This window comes from Semicossyphus pulcher, unplaced genomic scaffold, assembly GCF_022749685.1.
Source record: "Semicossyphus pulcher isolate SPU_LCO1_2020_fin unplaced genomic scaffold, fSemPul1.0.p SCAF_10, whole genome shotgun sequence".
Taxonomy (NCBI): Eukaryota; Metazoa; Chordata; class Actinopteri; order Labriformes; family Labridae; genus Semicossyphus; species Semicossyphus pulcher.
In genome coordinates, this window is record NW_027211604.1 from 18,762,731 (window position 1) to 18,781,456 (window position 18,726).

Genomic DNA, 18,726 nt, shown 5'->3' on the forward strand with positions numbered 1-18,726 from the left:
CCCCTGCAGTTTCAGGCATTAAAAATAACTATATATAACTACATACCTTGTTGCTGATGGTCTGGTTTGCTTTTGCAGCTCATATAGAGTAATGAGAATTAATTTCAGTCTGTTTCATAACCAGCAAGAAACTCCTCACAGAAGCTTTAAAAGACCTTGTTTGGTTTATTGAAAAAGTATGTTCAGAAGTTTAGGGGTGGCTGTGGCGCAGCGGTGGAGTCTCTCAATCGGAAGGTTGGGGGTTCGATCCCTGACTGCTCCAATCACACATCGAAGTGACAAGACACTGAACCCCAAAATTGCTCACGAAGGCTATGAATGGGCAGAGATCGTGATTGGAGATATGTAGTTATAGAGATAGAGATAGGTCATTGCCATCAGGGTGTGATTGTGAAAGGGTGAATGTGACATGTTATGTTAAAGCGCTTTGAGTGGTGGGAAGACTAGAAAAGTGCTACATAAGCACATTCCATTTACCATTTAAAAAGTTAGGGGTACACACAGGACATAAGAACATGACAGAATTACCTCATGCAAACTTCCTCCTTCCTGATCTCCTCCTGTGCTGCAGTCCTGATTACTACCGGGACTAGAGGTCGCTGTCTAACAATGGTTACGTATTCGTCATAAGCAGCTTGCAAAGACGAGCTATGGGGCTGAATTTTTTGGAACAAAAGTCTGGTTTATGTAAAGCTCATTGGATCACACGTCCCCTTCAAAGCTGGATTACCAACGAGACAAAGCAGTGAAATGCCTCGAGCCCGCGACCCTGTGGGGGCCTGAAAGCTTCAGGGTCATATTTAGGCAATGTTATTAAAAAGTCTGTGCTGATCTGATTGATGCATTTGTTTAGTAATTAAGCACAATGTGAGTTAAGTAGAATATAAACTGAAATAATAGGAGCGTAAAGGTGACTTCTTTTTGCCGGATAAAGTTACAACATGTTCTTTTTTTAGAGGAATAAATGCTCAATGAAGAGACAATGCAGGGAAATTTGGTGCTTAATAGGGGCCCAGAACTCATTTTTACCCTCCAGCCACCCAAAGGGCTTTCTCCACAACCTGTCAAATTTAATTCCAGCATTTCCCGGCCAGGTGTGACAGGTCTGGAAAAATATCAGGTTCTTATACGCTTATAAGTCAGTTATATAAGAAGCAGAACCACCTTTTTTTGTGATATGCTGTACTGCTAAATAAAGAGCCAATTTAAAATACCTGAAACAGCCTGAGAGGGGTGGAGCGCCTGACAGAAAAGTATAGAAATACGTCCTCCTAATATTGTATAAAAACTTTGTAACTCTTTGCAGGCTGACACAATTTTAAGAGGCGCAAATTTAGCGTGACAGTAACACTGATAATGACCACAACAACAAACAGATTGCATAGATATAAGACAGCCTTTGCGTCTGGGTTCATCCCTATATCCTGCTCTCTCTCTCTCTCAAAATGTCAGAACCCCTCCCAAGTGAGGAGGGGGGACATTGTGCCTGTACATTAAGCTTTCACTCCAGTCAAGTGAGTTGGACGCAAGAAGGAAAGGGAGAAGCAGAGAGTCAAAGAGACGTCCATAGAAGAGAGAGGGCCGATAATAAGGCACTTTATCTGTCAATTCATTGTCATATTAATGTGTGTGCAGACTGTGTGTCTCTGTTTAAGGAATACATGGGAAAAGTTGCACTGTTTATATGTAAGTCTGAATGTGAATGTGTTTCCTTGAGTCTTTGCAACAGACAGACAGCAGTGAACCAAATATTGCAACACCTCCCCCTGCTGGATCTACTGCAGTGAGATGAGCAAATGAATAATGGAGCTGCTCTCTATCTATCTCCCTCTATCTCTCCCTGTCGTATTCTGTCAGTCTCTAATTCTCTCGCCCCTTTCAAGCCTTCTCTTTTACTCTCTCTCTTTTTTTATCTCATTCTCTAAAGCTTTGATGGTTGTAGTGCTTTCAAGAAACTTTAAATCTATCGATCTATCTATCTATCTATCTATGTGAGCGATGTTGTTGTTTACATGGTGGGTGGGGTCAGAATGCCAGATTACTCACTGTAAAACGATAATGGGTGGATGTAGAGGGAAAATGCATTGCCAGAAGGTGGAACAAATGTCAACATAAACAAATTACATCAGCATCGGCGGTGTGCTTGTTTGTGCGTGAGACAGAGGACAGGTTACAGAAAAAACACAGAATGTTTGTAATAAGTGTTCCTGAAGGATCTTTACATGTGTGGCGGGTTTTTATATCAAATTATTTCAAAGAGAAATAACCCAACCGTTTAAAATCATACAGTTTGTTAATGTTTGAGAAGGAAATCTGCATTTTTTTATGAGAGAGAGAGAGAGAGAGAGCGCCTCAGGCACACCCTCATGTAATATGCAAATTTTGCCCAAATACAACAGTAGTACTTTGCTATGTTGTGACAGAATTCCGTGTTTTCCCTCCTCGACCATCTCCGACTTTCTGTGGAACTACAATCAGAGCAATTGCCCCGCACGAAACAAACAAACAGAAGAAGAATCAGGTGAAGCAAGTCACCGCGCTCTCTCTTAAGCCTGGTGTCTCTGCAAACAAAGTTACATCACCGTATAATGAATATTACTCCATTTACACCTTAAAAAACAATTAGGCTTATTTGCATCTGTTTTATATGTAAACAGTATGTTATATTACTCGCAGAAGCTCAGCTGTTTTCAGTATTTGAGGTCCTTTAAGTCAAGTTTAAAATCAAGAGTCTTGAAGTAAAATGCGAGGTAATTCCAGGTTGTTTGACCATTTGTAATATGCCATTGTTTTCCTTTTAAAGCAGGGCCGAGTAATGTAATGTGTCCAGTAGACCAGGCCAGTATCAATAGGGGATGATTGTTGTTGGGGCATAAGGAGGAGCTCAAATAGATGAAGAAAATGTCAAAGAAAGAAAGAAATACAGTAAAACTGTAACATACGGAAGCCCAAAGCGGGCATAAATACATATATTTTGTTTACTCCGTTTTCTGGTGATAACCATTCATTAGCGGATGTTTTCTCGGGATCTCAAGTTTTTATTTTGATTTGAATTCATGTATTTGATAGGGACGATGCAATTTAACATAGGTCCAGTACAGAGCGCGAAACAGAGAGTTTGTAGCTTTTGCTAATTTTCAGCTCTTGTCCCTAGTTGGACCTTTACATATACAATGTAATAAAAAAATTAAAGCAGTCTCATACAACCACATAGAACTACAGATTTAAAAGTACAGTTAGAAATATATACCATAATATAACAACACACAAATACTAAACAATAACACAAATAAGTATTTTAAAATACAATAAGCTAAAAATGACTACAGCTCTGGTTTGCTTTGAGCCAGCATTTAACCTTTGTTGTGAAACATCTTGTCATCTCGAGATAACAAAGCTGGTTTTCTTGTGATAACGGGATGATTGTCCGGTGATCTAGAAAACAAAACAACTGTGATATTTCAGACCAGGACATGCCATGCTGCCATTGCCTACACTGATGAGGTGAGTTAAGCCTGCTTCTGTGTTTGTTTTGTGCTTTTGCAACTCTGCGGATACGAGTGATGATCATCTGACGTTATGGTGCAAGTGAATCAGAAAGAAAGAAATAAGTCGAGATCTGGAGAAATGAAGCAGAGAAAACAGGAAAACAGAGTAAAAAAAATGTATGGATGCATGTCCGCTTAGGGCTTCCGTAGTAATGTGATAGAAAGTGTATTGTAACTGAAATAAGCATTTTTGTATTCATTATAAAACACATAACATTACTTTACTTTTATTTACAATTTAGTGGAAAGAGCCACAATTTTCTCCACAAAACCACCATAACATTCAACTCAATGGCAAAACAGTAATTTTCAATATAAACTGCAGACGACTTTCTGGTCTGCACTCACTTACTGCCATCATGGCTTATTATTATTATTATTATTATAACATAATGGTGAGAAAGGAGTCTGACTGACACACTTAGCTGGCAAATAAGCAATTTAGAGAAATGTGTATCCATACCCAGCAGTCACAGGAGAATGATCCACCTGCTATGTAATTAACCGGAAAATGGCCTGTGACAATGTCAATGTCCAGTGCCTCAGCTCTCCCACACGCCATTGTTTTAATGGAACAACTCAATTTATTTAGACACACCAAAGCCATACCTCAGGCTGACAGGCAGAATATCTTCATTACAAGCCAAATCACGCCTGCTAACACTCGTTTGGGATTCAATGTTAAGGCACGCGCATAGCGTCAAGTCATATTTAGCCATGTTATATTCTTGTCTACAAGTTAAAAACTGACAACACTTTGTAACAACTGCGCTTCAGCCTGCTGGAAGACAGCACCATATGTTTTGATTTGCTTCTGGTCCGATCAGGATCCATTTGCCTTCTCCACCATTTGCATTTAACCTGCTTACTGTTGATGGATGCTTCAGCTTCCCCCTACGTCCCCGGGGAGGTGATGTGAGATATGTGTCGATTCAGTGTACACAGTCTATCAAGGCTTGATTTATGGTTGGACACACTGCAATATGTGCTGCCTACCATACACAGAGAGCCCAACTATACATCTAAAGATAAAAGGCTCCGAACAGGCCTGCAGGTTGGCGCAGAGGGGTTTGACATTGTGTGATGTTATGTGAACATATTACCTCTTTTCCACCAAAATTAGCATGTTGATGCAGGTTTTCCAGCCCCGCTAATAAATGCTGATTGTCTCTTTTCCCATTGCCAGTGGCGTATACTCTTTTCTGTCTCTTTTCTGCTGCGTCACCGTCTCACAAACGCGCCGGGAACAGGGTTAGTAAACAATAGTACGCACAAAGAACATTATACTCCATGGTAAGCAGCGTGGAGGCCAGTGAAGATGTTACAGTGGTTAGGTCTTTATTGTATCTATTACTCAGTCAGTCTGTTTATCAAACTTGGAACGATTGGACGGAGACGCAAGGCAGCATCGCGCAGGAAAGGGGGCGGAGATTAGCGTGTCAACCTGGATTTTGTGTTCCCATCAATGCCGATCGGAGCTTAGGCGATAATTATCTGGGTCTACTGCAGACCCGGGTCTGAATGCCAATTGTAGTCTTTCCTACTAAGTAAAAAGCCGGTGTTAGCAGATTGGGAGAGGGGCTTATGACATCAGAAATGGAAGCTATGGAGCATGTCCTCCTCAAATCTGGTTTTCTCGAGGTGAATCCTCTCATAATTGCATTGCAAAAGGATGATGTATCTTAACTATATATCCAATTAATGTTTCACACTGTGCTTCCTCAGTCACACATCGTGTTATCCTGTAAGTTCTTTATTGATTTACGCTCTTGAGACTGGGAAAGCACCGGCCTCCAGAGGAAATCTTATTTTGTACCTGTACAAGCCAATGCATTTATTAAGGTTACAGCTGGTGCTGTGTCATACCTTCTGTAGTCACTTTTGCAGGACAATCCCCAGTGGAAAACAGGGCAAAGCACTTTCTGAAAGTCCGTGGTGGTTTAATGTGGAATAAGAAAATGTGATAGCAAGTCCCCTTAAAAAATGTGTAACAACTTGTGCCCTTTGAGTGGCCATTTTCCCTCCCAGAATAGATATTTCAATAGGGCATGTCACGGTAACAAGATATGATTGAATAGCAATGTGTGGCTGAGCAGAAGTGAGATTCATAGCCTTTTGAAGTGCAGAGCTTGTTAGTGATATGCATGGAAACTATTGGTTTTGACAAAGCACATCCGGAAGGCGTTGAAGAGAGAAGAAAAAAATTGAGAGGGATGAGAACGCTCGGAAAGAAAGGAAAAGAAATTCAGAGGGTAGAGGAAGATTACAAGAGAGGAACGCGATCCCTGAAGGACGGAATCGTGCTCGGGTTGAACGGGGCATAAGACAAAGACGAACCATGGCCAGGTGACGCTTGCACTGACCGTGGTAAATGTGGGTTTATGCTGTGATTTATAGGAGTGAAGATGAGAGAAAACACAGCTCCAGGCAGGACACACACAATCCCACGCGCATGCACACACATGAAGCACATTCGTACACAGAGAAATCACCTGGAACAGGCAAAGGTGAAGCTATAAATCTATTAAGTTCAGCTTTATGCCCACCTATGGGCAAATATGTGTTTTCCTGATGCTAAACACACAATCTGGCTGTGACAGGTGCAGTTCTGTAGCTGCATCGGGTCAGTCCTGCACATGCCTACTGGAGCTTATCTTAATACAAGACAGCTGAAGCACACACATTCTGATAATGTCCTGCAAAAAAAAAAAACAGCCTCGCGCTGAACCATGCAAACACATTGTCCACTTTGGGTCCAAGAGTATTTATGCTTTGACCTTCAAGAATTAGGCAGTGTTTACTGACTGTTCAGCCAACTAGCTTACTGCAGCAAAACTGGAGCCAGAGCCATTGTTCGGAATAAAAGAACTCCAAAAAACGCAAACGGGTCGAATTTGTTCCACATAAATCCAGTTGTATTAGCACAAAGAGTGGATTGTGTGCTGCAGATATGGTCACTGAATGCACAAACACCACCTTACTGCTGCACAAAAGAGGAAACAAATGGATCATTTTAATGAGACTACCTACTCGTGCGAGTTGAAAGTTGTGCACGCCGCAGTTATGGAATGTAATTATCTAAGTTCCATTTTATCATAAGAGCAACACTAATTGTGTTGTAGCAGTGGTTGAAAATAATGATTATATTTGTGTGTATATGTCTGTGACTTTTATTAACTGGTGGACTTGAAGTGGTGTTTCTAAAACTGGTTAAATCCCCACTAAAGCCCTCACTTGCAAATGAATGGATCAGGATGCCTTTGTGATGTAAGCCAAATAAATTACCCCTCTGTTGTCTGGTATTAATATAACCACAGCGAACAACAAGCTTAAGACCTCTCCTGATTCAGGACGCTTGGCTGGCAAGTGGAAAGCACACGAATGTAATCCAATGATGGTTAAAACAGCAACTTTTAATTATGTTACATAACTGCTGTTACATAATATAAACCTTACAGAGAAATTGAACGTGCGTTCCACGAAACAGGAAAGCAATTTTGCAGATGACAAAGCGGCTTTTGTCTTATTTAAGTTCGGTTTTTGGAGGTGGCGGTGGAGGATGATGGGGATTGTGATTTGAAAGAGGAAGATGTGTTTATCTTAAAGGACGAAAAGGAAAGGGTGGATGAGAGGAAGAGCAGTCCATAAAGGAAGGTTAGATGACCGGAAGAAGAACATTATTTTCAGTGGTATCATGCTTTTTTCCAAAGTCTGTCCAAGGCTTTTGTGTTCCCTCTTGTATACTCATCAGCCCTATCTGCACAGGGCTAGTATTACCTGGGGACCTCTAGTAATTTGTAAGAATTGCAGAGGTCGTCTTTGATCTTAATCCCATACGAATCGGCCATGTCCGTAATTTGTACAAAGTAAAAAAAATAAAGTAAAAATTAGGGATGCACGATATTATCGGCATGTTATTGGCATCTGCAGATAATGGCTTGACATATCGACACGCCAAAAATACACTCGCGGCCAAAGCCGACGCTTACAGAGTGTGACATAAACATCAGTGCAAACCTAACTTACGTATTCATGGACGCACACAAGATAAAAGAGTCCGTCTGCGATCACTGATGTCTCCATAGTAGGTGCAGTGAACAAGTCCGGTCCCAAGGTAATACTAGTCCCGTGCGCAAAGGGCTATTGTCATCTTTTTCTTCTTCCTGGACTATATTTTCTCTCTCCGCAGTCTCCTCCCATATCACAGTCCCCTTCCACAATCCTTTTTCTACTACACTTCCCTCTGTAATTACCTTTGTTTTCCCCCCTTCGCCTTCCGTATTCTCTTCCCTCCACTCCTTCTTTTTCTCATTCTCCCTTCCTCCTCTGACCTTTCCCGCCTCCAGACCCTCACTCATCCTTTTTGATCATCTTCTCCTATCCGTTGATCTATCATTTTACATGCCCTCGTGCTCCCTCCTCTCTTCACACCTCTTTTCAAACCAGCTCCAATTCCCATATTCTCACCTTTTGTTATTTGCGCTATCTGTCAGCTATACCTCATTTCCATCTTGGCACAAGTTCACTCCTCCTGTAGAGCCGTGCAACAAAACATCAGCTGCAGTCAAAACTGATGAGATGGTTGAATAGGAGCTCAGTGGTTCGGTGGTCGGGCTGACCCTGGATGCTGACTTCAAAACAACGAGAAAGACAAGTAGAGAAACAAGCGCAAAACGAGGTGTCGTCTGCTCTAGCTCTATGAAATACATTTACATGTAAATGATAGGGGAAGACAAAAGAAGACATTTGCGCTCTAATGAGTTCAGATGGATGTCAGACAATACGCTGATGACATCATGATGTCCTAGAGAATATGTCCAATTCGTATTCATACCATCACCCAGTGTTTCCTCTGGACTGACGAGTCTTGCCGTCGGCAGCCTCCACCATCATTAGCCGATGCCCAGTGTTGTGCAGCATTCAAACAACACTTAATGACTAGCTCATTTAGGTAACCTGTCACTTTGGTGGCTCGGCAAATGTCGTGTTATATGACTAACATCATTCTTATGGCAAAAGAACAGCTTGTGGGCAAAAAAGTCTGCATCGCTCTGCTTCCATGAGCTGCCCCGGCCAAGTTCAGCAAGCCGTTGTTTTTTCTGTGCAACATTATGGCTGCAAACGGTATAATCTCTGAACAGGGGCTTTTATTTTCGCAGCATTTGCATCTGAGCACATTTGAGTTTGATACTGTTGTTATATGGGGCTGCTTTGTGTCTTGGTAATTTGTGGAAATTTCATGCACTGCGACAGAGCCCCTCAGGGAAACTGTGCCGTCGTCCAATTTGGCTGAAAATAACAAAGCAGAGTTCTAGAGTTCAGCTTGGGGTTGAACATCATGGACATAAAAAAAGACTCAGCACAGGGAGCCAGTTTACGAGTGTTTGATGGCTGTGATAACTTCCCAGTTTGCTCTGTAGAACTGTTGCTGTTCCTTGGTGTTCGGTGTAGTAAGTCAGCTCATTGTTCTGGCTTTACGACCCATACCTTTTCTTTTCTGATTCACTTCCACTGCTCTACTCAACCCAAAATCTATCCTCAGCTGGCTGATGATAAATGCACTGTACGTTTATACTCTGGCCTACTGACCACGTAGTGCTTAAAGATTCCTTCATTAGTTCGCCCCATTCACACACGAATACCTATACCCTCATTCACACACCAAAGGCACAGCTTTGGGAGCAATTTAGGCTTTCGTATCTTGCCTCTGCACTCATACAGACTGGAGGAAATAGAAGCGATTAGCGGACGGCCGCTCTACCTTTTCAGTCATGATTAACGGAGGTTTTCACTGAGGATTTGATAAAAGCACTACACACTGTTACCAAATGTTCAGACATAGTTAGGAAGCTGGTTGTCAAGCATTTGAACCTTAAGAGCATAGACTGTATAAAAAGATGAACGACATGACAGCTCCCCTGCTGACTGGCTGCAGTATAGGTCATGCCTCCTCCATGTTAACAGATGGGACATGACTCAAACTGTAAAATCAAAATACTTGCCAAATACATTTTTCTCAAACATGGTGTCTGTCATTATAGTTAGTTCTTATCATGCTGATTTACATCCAAGTGTTCATTTTTCTGAAAAGTTTAGTTTTGTAATTTTGTACAATGAGAACAGATGGAAACGCGTCATCCATCTAGAGATACAGTCATTGCTTAGGAGTCAGATATTTCCCTCTAGATTTTGTGGAGACTAAAAGAGGACTAAATATTGGACTTGTACCCATGATTGGACATAAACATGACTCCCTAGTTTGCCCTGTGTCTTTTGGTCTGGTATTACGGACACCACAACAACAGTCGTTATACTGTAAGTCAGTGTGTTTTTGGCAGCTTGTTTGATTGCTGGATAAGGCAGCAATACCTCATTGTAAGAACGGATCCATCACTAGCAAGTCCTGTTGTCAAAATCTTAAATTGTTAAAGCATTTTTTGCAAACTGTACTTGATCTCAAAGTATATATAGCAGTAAATAATGGGATGCACGATTTGTGATTTTTTGCCGATATCCGATATTTTCCAACCCATTTTGCCGATTTCGATACCGATATATTAGGTATATGTTTTTTCCCACCTGATTAGGACATCAAGTCTCCCCTGTAGTGGAATTGATATCATGCCTACTCTTATTGTAGTGACCCACTGGCAGACGCAGAAATAACATAATAGTGCTTTTTAATGTACTCATTCACTGGGAAAGATAAGACAACGACTTAAGTTTAGGTTATGTACTAAATGCCATATATTGTATGTAACATTTTTTTTTCTTTTTTTAGGGAATCATGGAGCATTTAGGCAGAATTAAAGCTCTGTTTTATCGGCGGAAAATATCGGCAGAGAAATGGCCGATGCCGATATGTCATTATCAAGCCATTCTCTGCAGATACAGATAATGTGTCGATAATATCGATAAAATAGAAGAGTTCTCTCAAAAGTCTTGACTTAATGTACTTAATAAATCTCTGTATAGTTACAGAGCAGGACACAGAGATGCCAGAAACTGCAGAGGCCCCCTGCTTTTCCTGTCTATCCCTCTTTGTCACCACCAGAGATTGGCACTTTGTTATTATACTACCTCACATTTCGCTGTAATAGAGCAGACATTTAAATTTTATTCCAGCTTCTATTCAGGAAATAGCTTTTGACAATGGATGGAACTCATAATGTAAATGGCAGCATAAAGAGTCCAGTCCAATATCGACTCCTTCAGCCCTGTTGAGGAAAATAAATGAGTGATTTGTTTTTCTTTTGAACAGCAACTGTGCTTAAAATAAGGCTGTTTGGAGGTTCTTCAAACAGTCTGCAGCACATGTACGGCTGGAAGGACTCACTGCAAATAAAAACAATGCTGTCCTTGGGCACCAAACCTTTAAAAGAGCAGCATTTACTTTCAGTGGCTGCTGAATCTGAAGTAATTATCTTTTGCTCCGAATGCATTTTTCTTCGCTGTTTTTGTATTCATTTATTCATTTCAATTGAAGAGGAAAAGCAAATCACAGATCCTGATAGCTGCCATTGTAATCTATGGAGTCTTCCGAAGGATAATTGGGGAAAGACATCAGGCGCTGGAAGAGAGCAACACGAGGGAAGCGAAGGGACAGAGAAATGAGCGAGCGGGCGGGGGGAGACCTAATGGAAATCTCAGGCGATGTGAGTCCCTGTTGGGGCTTCTGCTGGAGGATTTTAGTGCCAGGAGAATTGGATGGGTGTGTGTGCGAGAAAGACAGAGTGAGTCCCTGTAGGTAAGTTTCAATCATCCACGTGAGGAGAAATAAAGAGGTTTTCGATGAGAAATCTCACATTTATTGAGCTCTAATTGCAGAAAGAAAGAAAAAAACTCCAACATTAATGCTTAATTTTAAGAATAAAATACTCAAATGTAGATTTGAATGCCTCCTGAGGTTTTGAGTTAGATATTTTGTGTTAAAACGGGTAAGATTTTACTGTTTTTGTGCAGCTATTTTTGCTCCTTTGTGTAATGGATTGGCTGAATTTACCTTAATTCCTGTAGAAACACTATTCCTGGACAGAATGCATCTTTAAATGGAGATTCCAGGGAAACTAGGAAATGTGGGAAAGGACTCTTTTCTTAAAGGAAAGGAGGTTTTGTAGTAGTGACAACAGGCATCCACGCTGTGCCTCTGAAATTCAAATGTGTGTCTAAAAACGCAGATCAGAGGAAAACACTATATGCATTTGAAGCATAAACAATCGGAGTGTGCAAGAGTGGGACATGTCCCCACAACCCTGTCCTCCTCAAATCTGTGCCTATGGGGGAATAAGTGACAGACAGAGAGAGGGAGAGGGAGAGGAGGAGGAGGAGAAGCAGGCAGAGAGAAAGAAGAAAAAAAAAAAGCCTCTTCTCTGTGCTCCTCTGCCAGCGAGAAGCAGCTTTATTACATAACAGTCTCGGGGCTTGGCAGCTCACATGCTTTTAAGGAAGAAGCACACGTTCCTCTGCACCTGAAATCTCATGGCAGGGTGGGAGAAGCTGGGGATGCAGGAGGTGGAGGTTTGGGAGTTTGGGAGCAGAGGCAGAAAGAGATGAGGTGTGTGGAGAGAAGCAACGAGGGACAAAATACATGTCAGATGGGAGATGGGTGGATTCCCCTTTGGTGTGAATTAAAGCAACTGATGACAACTAGACCCTCTCTGACACAGACATATCCCAAAGGGGGCTTGAACCGCTGCCCTCAGACTTCACACATCCCCTCTTGGCTGGTTTTATTTGGCTATTATTTAAATGTTTAGCTGAGGGATAGGTGCACCAAGATGAATTAAAATAGACACATTGTAAAAACTAGGCTACTCTGTTACGCTTTGTAATTTCCCATTGTAGTTCAATGGGCTTTGTCGCGCTTCCAACGGTTTGAGGTATTTGTGGTCTGGTTCAGGTTGAGGTGGGGAAGTACAACAAGCGTAAGCACCTTTATATAGTAATACTGGTGCAATGGCGTTGCATAAGCCACATAGAAAGGATCTATTTTTTCCATTACAGCTCAAAAATGTACTTTATCTACCTCCATGTGTTCAATAGTTGAATTGTTCCACCTGCAGCAGCGATTTCTTTTAAATATACCTCAAGTACTAACTGACCTCCAAATGTATTCTTAAAACATGAAAGAAAAATCTTGCAAAGGAGCTGCAACAATGTCTTTAAAGCATATAAAGTAATCTCTTAAGCATTGAAGTAGAACTATCTAAATACATTTAATCTAATTGAATAGAAAGTGACATGATATAATGTGACTCCTTTACAGTTAGGGGTGTAGGGTTGAGGACAAGTCAGAACAGTTGTCTCTTTAAGACATGTGTTACACACAACACGACAGCTCTGTTAGGCTGTACTGAATGCTAACTTAATGCTATCTGAAGCAGGTATAATATTTACTTTAATTTGCTATGTTAGATTGCCAACAGTTAATAATTAGAACAAAATCCAGCAAAGGTTGATGGGAATTAGTTATTTAAAGCTACTATGAGGAACTTTCAGTCTGTGTTAAATTTGTTGCCCCCTGTGGACAAAGTGGTACGTTTCTCTTTTCCTGATCTTGTCGTGTACATGTGGAAGGGCCCGATCAGACAGAAGACGATTTACAGGCTGTAAAACGCGAGGCCTTTGGTAAAAAAAAACAAAAAAAAACTGCAACTGCAACAACCGATTCATTAGCTGTCATTATCCTAACCGTTATATTGTAAACTGACAGAAGGCCCGCCTCTCCTTTCATCCGATTGGACAATGAGAAAAAATGGCCGTGACGCCAGGCGCTTTTCTGCTTTGAGTTGAAATTTTTTCAACTTGAGGCGCTCAGAGCGTTTCCTCATAAGCGTCCCTCTTATTGACAACAGCTACAAAGCCCCCCCCAGCTGCTGCAAACACGTGTTCTATCTGATGGGCTTAAGAAGTGTTTCCCAACAAAAAAACTTCACCCTGCTTTCTTGTAACAGTCTATATAATGAATCTTGTCGTTCATGGTCTTGTTTGCTTTTGTAGCTCGTATAGAGGCATCAGTATTCATTTCAGTCCGTTTCATAACCAGCTAAAAACTCGAGTGCAAACAAAGTGTATTGAACAAACTGAAGTTTAAACTATAGAGGGCTAAAGAGACGTCTAAGTTAGAGGTAATCATTGGGGACCATAAATGCGATGTGTGAAACCAAGTGTCAAACTGTCGGACGGACTGATGTTGCCATAGCGACAGAAATGAGCAAAAACTAAACAAAACTGAAGTTAAAATTTGCATGGAACGGTTTGTATCAGTAATGAGTGAGTATGAGTCTCCATGTCAGCATATGTCTGATGCTAGTTTGGGCCGGTTCCAGCGCATCGTACTGGTTTTGGGACCCCTCAATCATTTAGGGCCTTGTTCTCTCTCTTATGGCGCCATTATTTTGTATTTTGTTTAAAGGCAGCTTTTAACTTTTACCCTGTCTATTTCTTTTTAAATTAATTCATGTATCCATTGAAATGTGCACACCTTGCATCGGCCTATCAAATACTGTGTGCACACCACTACATGTGATGCACCCTCGACTTGTCTCTGCTTCAACACAGACCTGCGTGTGTCACGGATCCATAGCACAAGGACAGAGGTGTAGCCACGCCATTCATTTGTTTTCTTTTTATTTAAAGACTAATGCAGAGAATCAGATTCTACAGGGCCATATCATAACCAAAAGAAACAAAAGAAAACATTTACAGAAGGTTCACCATTTCATCTACATCCATCAGAACCCTTTGTCAGTATCAATGAACTACCAACACATTCCTGTGTACTGTATGTGGCTGTGTGTGTTTGTGTGCATTCTGAAAGTGTGTCTGTCCATGTGTATACAGTCTCGCTCTAGCTTCTCGTACCCTAATCAACGTTTGTGCTTTAGAAAATTAGTTTTTTTTTTACATTTCAGTGAAAATCAGAACATATTTCGCTTGATAAAAATACAAGAAAAACTCCAGTAGGTATCTAGGAATAACCAAAGACTCAATGTTGAAAAGCAAGTGCTGCTGAGAACTGCAATGGACCTTGCATCAAACATGAGGAAATAAACGAGTGATGTGCCTACAAATGTGATATTTACATGTTCGCTCTGCATATGACTGTGAAGGTAAAAGTTGGAAGCTCATGATTGCACTGTGCCTCATATTTCACATTCTCTCTCTGGAGCAGTAAATGTAGCAAAACCAGACCTGGCTTTAAAAATATTTGCAAATGGTCTACAGCATTTGTTTGATCCTGCTTGGAGTACAAGAGAGGGGCTTAGCAAAGATATTCCCAACAGAAACGTGTACAAAATTCACTTTTTTTTTTTTTTCACTCTCAAAGTCGACACTCTCTGGTGCTCCCTGTAATTTCATTGAGCTTCGGAAAGCAAAACAGAAACGAAATGATCCATTTAGCAAAAGAACATTTTTTCGACCGGCCTCCATTTTTTGTAATGACAAACAAGCTCAAGAAATGAACAGAAATATTGTCAACAAGGTGATCTTGTTACAGTTTTGCTCCTGTGTTTTTTTTTTTTTCAGTTCCATCACTTTATTGCATGTCTCTGGAGAAAAAGTGCAATCAACAATGAAAGCCCTTTTCCCTTCAACCACCGACAAATCCAAAGCGCAAACAAAAGTGATAATCCACTGTTTTTCTGTGATGACACCCTGTATAGCCATGGTGGGATGAAAAAGAACGCTAACGTGTGCGCAGCAGATAATAAAGCTAAGCTTTTTTTTCTCTTTTCTTTTTTTTTTTTTTATAATAGCTTGTAAATCTGAAACACAATGATCAGGGAGAGAAGGTCATGATGTGGTTCAAAGCTGTCCTTGCATAGCACGAAGCTGACTACATAAATGTAATGTTATTGTTCTTCTAAATGTGCAAAATGCATAACAATAGGTTGATAATACAAACAATATTCATCATCATCTTAGCTAATATCTTCATTAATAGAATCAAATACTGTATGCATTATATTTTACATATGTATATAGATTTTTTCTTCATGATAATAAACATACATACAATAGTTTAGAATTCAAATATCTTTATACAACTCTTCACTCTGAACTTCGCAGTTCCTTGACCCTCTGCTTGTAGGTTTAAGTGGCTGTTAATGGTAGACTGCTTGCATGTGTTTGCAAAGACGTCCGCCATTACGGGAAAGGTTCTTAATGATAATGCAAATAATAACAATAGCAACAGCCTCCGATCTGTCTTTCGTTTCCCCTCTGGCGATAGCTTGATCTCTTCACCCCAGCGCACAAACACACAGAGAATCCTGCAGGGCTCCTGCATGCCTTTCGGCCTGTTCAGTGCCCTGTAAAACATATTGAAAAAAGCACGCCCACAACCCATAATGCAATACAATGCACCCCCACTCTCTGACAAAGAAATGTCGAGGTTCTGTAGGTTAGAGTAGGAGCCAAAGGCTTCAGAACCCAAGATGGACACACAGTATGATGACTGTAAGTCTAAATAGCTCCTAGATTCTCCATGTAAAGTACACAGATGGAACTACAAGTAAGAGAGGGGTCGATGTAAAGCTACAATGGATATTCCCCCCAAACTGAGTGTCAGGTTCAGGTCCTAAGAAAAGCCCTTGCTAAGTAATATTGCTACATTAACATAATTTAAAATGGACTGTTCAGAAACCTCAACGTGCCACGTCAGAGAAGAAGCATTTCCTTAAAGAATTCTTTAGAAGTGAAAGGAAAAAAAAAAGAGCAAGCAATGTGTAGGACAAAAAAACAAAAGCATTCTTTTCACATTTGCGTTAGTTTCTGTTGGTTTTTTTCTCGGAAGAGGGATTGACATCATGCTACAAAAATATATTCATCTTCGTCACTATCGTAGAACTACAAGACAAGTCCTCTGTGCGAAACACAGCGCCGGCTAAAGCAAGATTACAGTGCCACTGCAACTCAACGTCTCCTCTCTCTCTCTCTCTCTCTCTCTCTCTGTGTCTCTCGTTGTCTCTGTCTGTCTCTGTCCCTGTCTCTCGCTGTTGCTCACCGACAAGCAGCAACAAATAAGTCCAAACGGGCGTGTGATACTGAAGGCAGTGTAGCTGGTACTTTCTGAGTGTTAACGTCTCAATTTTCAACTGAAAGGAGATGGGAAGTATGGAGGCTGTGGGGGAAAAACAGACGCGCCATCAGTCAACAAAGTATTAGCCAATCGAAAGCTTCGACTCTGAAAATGGAAAAGGCACTTCTCCTCCCACTCAGCGTGCCCCGCCCCTTTTTAAGCGAAGCTTACCGTACTTTGTCATGAATGGCGTTTTGGCGAATGAGGCCCCACCGTAAATAAAACCAACAAAATATGTAAATAATGAGTTTAATACTATTTAAAATGCACTCCAGGAGATTTTTTTTACATTCTTACTCATAACTAGCCAATCTCAGTTTACACCGTTGATGTTGTTGCAATTGTTGCCGTCAGTGTGTGCGCAAACACACGTTTGAATGATGTGTGAAAGCAGCTTTGAATGGAACGCTAACTTGGCGAGAAACAGTCACTTAAGCATGAATTAGACCATATATACTCTTTTTTTTTTGTAGAAATGATCATAAATGGAAAGAAAATAAAGAAAATAAAAAAGTTTACTCTCCATGTATTTAATAAACAAACTCTTTAGTTACACTCTGCAAAGCTTAAACATAATATTGACATCTCTAACACTTGGTAATATTTACAACGCTGTGAAAGGAAATAAGAATATTTTCAATGCTGAGCACAGAGATGATTGAATTTTTCTATCTTTTTTTTATCCCTAAATAAATGGTGTGTCCACTGAGACATGTTTTATTGCTATTGCAGAAACCCCTAACGTATTTTGAAGGATGACGTAATTAATCTCATAAAACATCTACAGAGAATTGAAGACATTTCGACAGAGACTGAGTGTGGCGTCTCGCTGCTGATGTCAAATGAACTAAGCTATCAGTCGATGTTGATCTCTATTTTGAATAAATAAACTGAAATAATAAGATGCCCTGACCATGCATATACACAAGTGCCTTTTACCGTGTCTGTGATTCCATTTTTAAATAAAAAAACAGAACAAAAAGAAACATGTTGAAACAAAAGCCCCTAAACAAGTTTGGGCCATGTGCAGTTGTAGAATAGCATTCTCTTGGCTATATATTTATAGTAGCATTTTCTTAGTAGCATCATCCGAGACCTGAACAACACCCTCAGAAGTCTTATCACTTTTTTTTTTCTCTATTTAGTTTTTTTCAAAGTCGTCAAACTTTAGGTAAACATAGAAGCAATGCAACAACTGGGAATTCAAACCAGCATGGACACCATGTTTGTCTGAAAATAAACACCTGTTTTAGGAGGAATAAGAAAGAAACAGAACCAAAAAAAAAAAAAAAAGAGAGAGAACTTACAGTTATAATTTAAAAGGAATGAAACATGGATTAGTGTTGTGGATTCATCCCCTGCAATTTGGGCTTCTTATTCAAGTAGGTCGCCCAGTAGACCAAGTTAAAGGTTCCAAAGAGCAGAGGGAAGGCTATTCTGGCGATCCTGTCGATCTTGCTCACACTGTTAAAGGTCTTCTTGGCCTCTGGAGGCTTGGGCTTTGGCTCCTCCTTGGGCTCAGTTGGAGGCGGCGGGGCGCTTTTGGCAATAGTGGCCAATCCAGGGTCCCTGGCAATATTGGGGGCGAAGGCTGTAGCAGTGGCAGCTGGGTAGGCTGTGGTGTTGTTCTTCTTCAGGAGGGACTCCTTCTTCTTCTTTTGCTACATTTGGTTGGTTCGGGGAAAGTGAAAATGATACAAGTCAGGCTTAAAGGTTTTTTTTATTTATTTATTTTACAAAACGGTTGTTTGAGAATCCTGATGAATGAATCCACTATGTTGAAATATTTCCACATTGAAGCGATCTAAAAATTAATACGAGGGACTATTTTTTGTGAGATAACGGAGCATAGTTCTGCTAACTGCAGCACAGAGACAAGTGAAGCAGAAAGCACAAGATGAACACTAAACTATTAATGTTCATGTCATGTTGCTCAAATTGCATTTTCTATGAGATGAGGTGGCGACAACAACAAAATGTTCCCTGCCTGGCCTCGCTCCCTTAGTGGTTAAGTGCTAACTGTCCTCCTGAATGACTCTATGAACTATAAATCCAGATATATAATTCGTAGGGTGTTATTTTTGTTAAGTTGTT

The 18,726-nt window shown here is 40.6% G+C and overlaps 1 protein-coding gene across 6 annotated transcripts in view; it reads right to left on the minus strand.

Moving 5' to 3' along the window:
* Positions 1 to 14,160: 14,160 nt before the first annotated feature.
* Positions 14,161 to 18,726, minus strand: part of gabra1 (gamma-aminobutyric acid type A receptor subunit alpha1) — a 34,633-nt gene continuing 30,067 nt past the window's right edge. For all 6 annotated transcript variants that reach the window (XM_069678105.1, XM_069678089.1, XM_069678112.1 and 3 more), the window contains exon 10: positions 14,161 to 18,293. In XM_069678105.1, the coding sequence (XP_069534206.1) occupies positions 17,970 to 18,293 (324 nt within the window). In that variant the 3' untranslated portion in view covers positions 14,161 to 17,969. The remainder of the gene's footprint in view (positions 18,294 to 18,726) is intronic.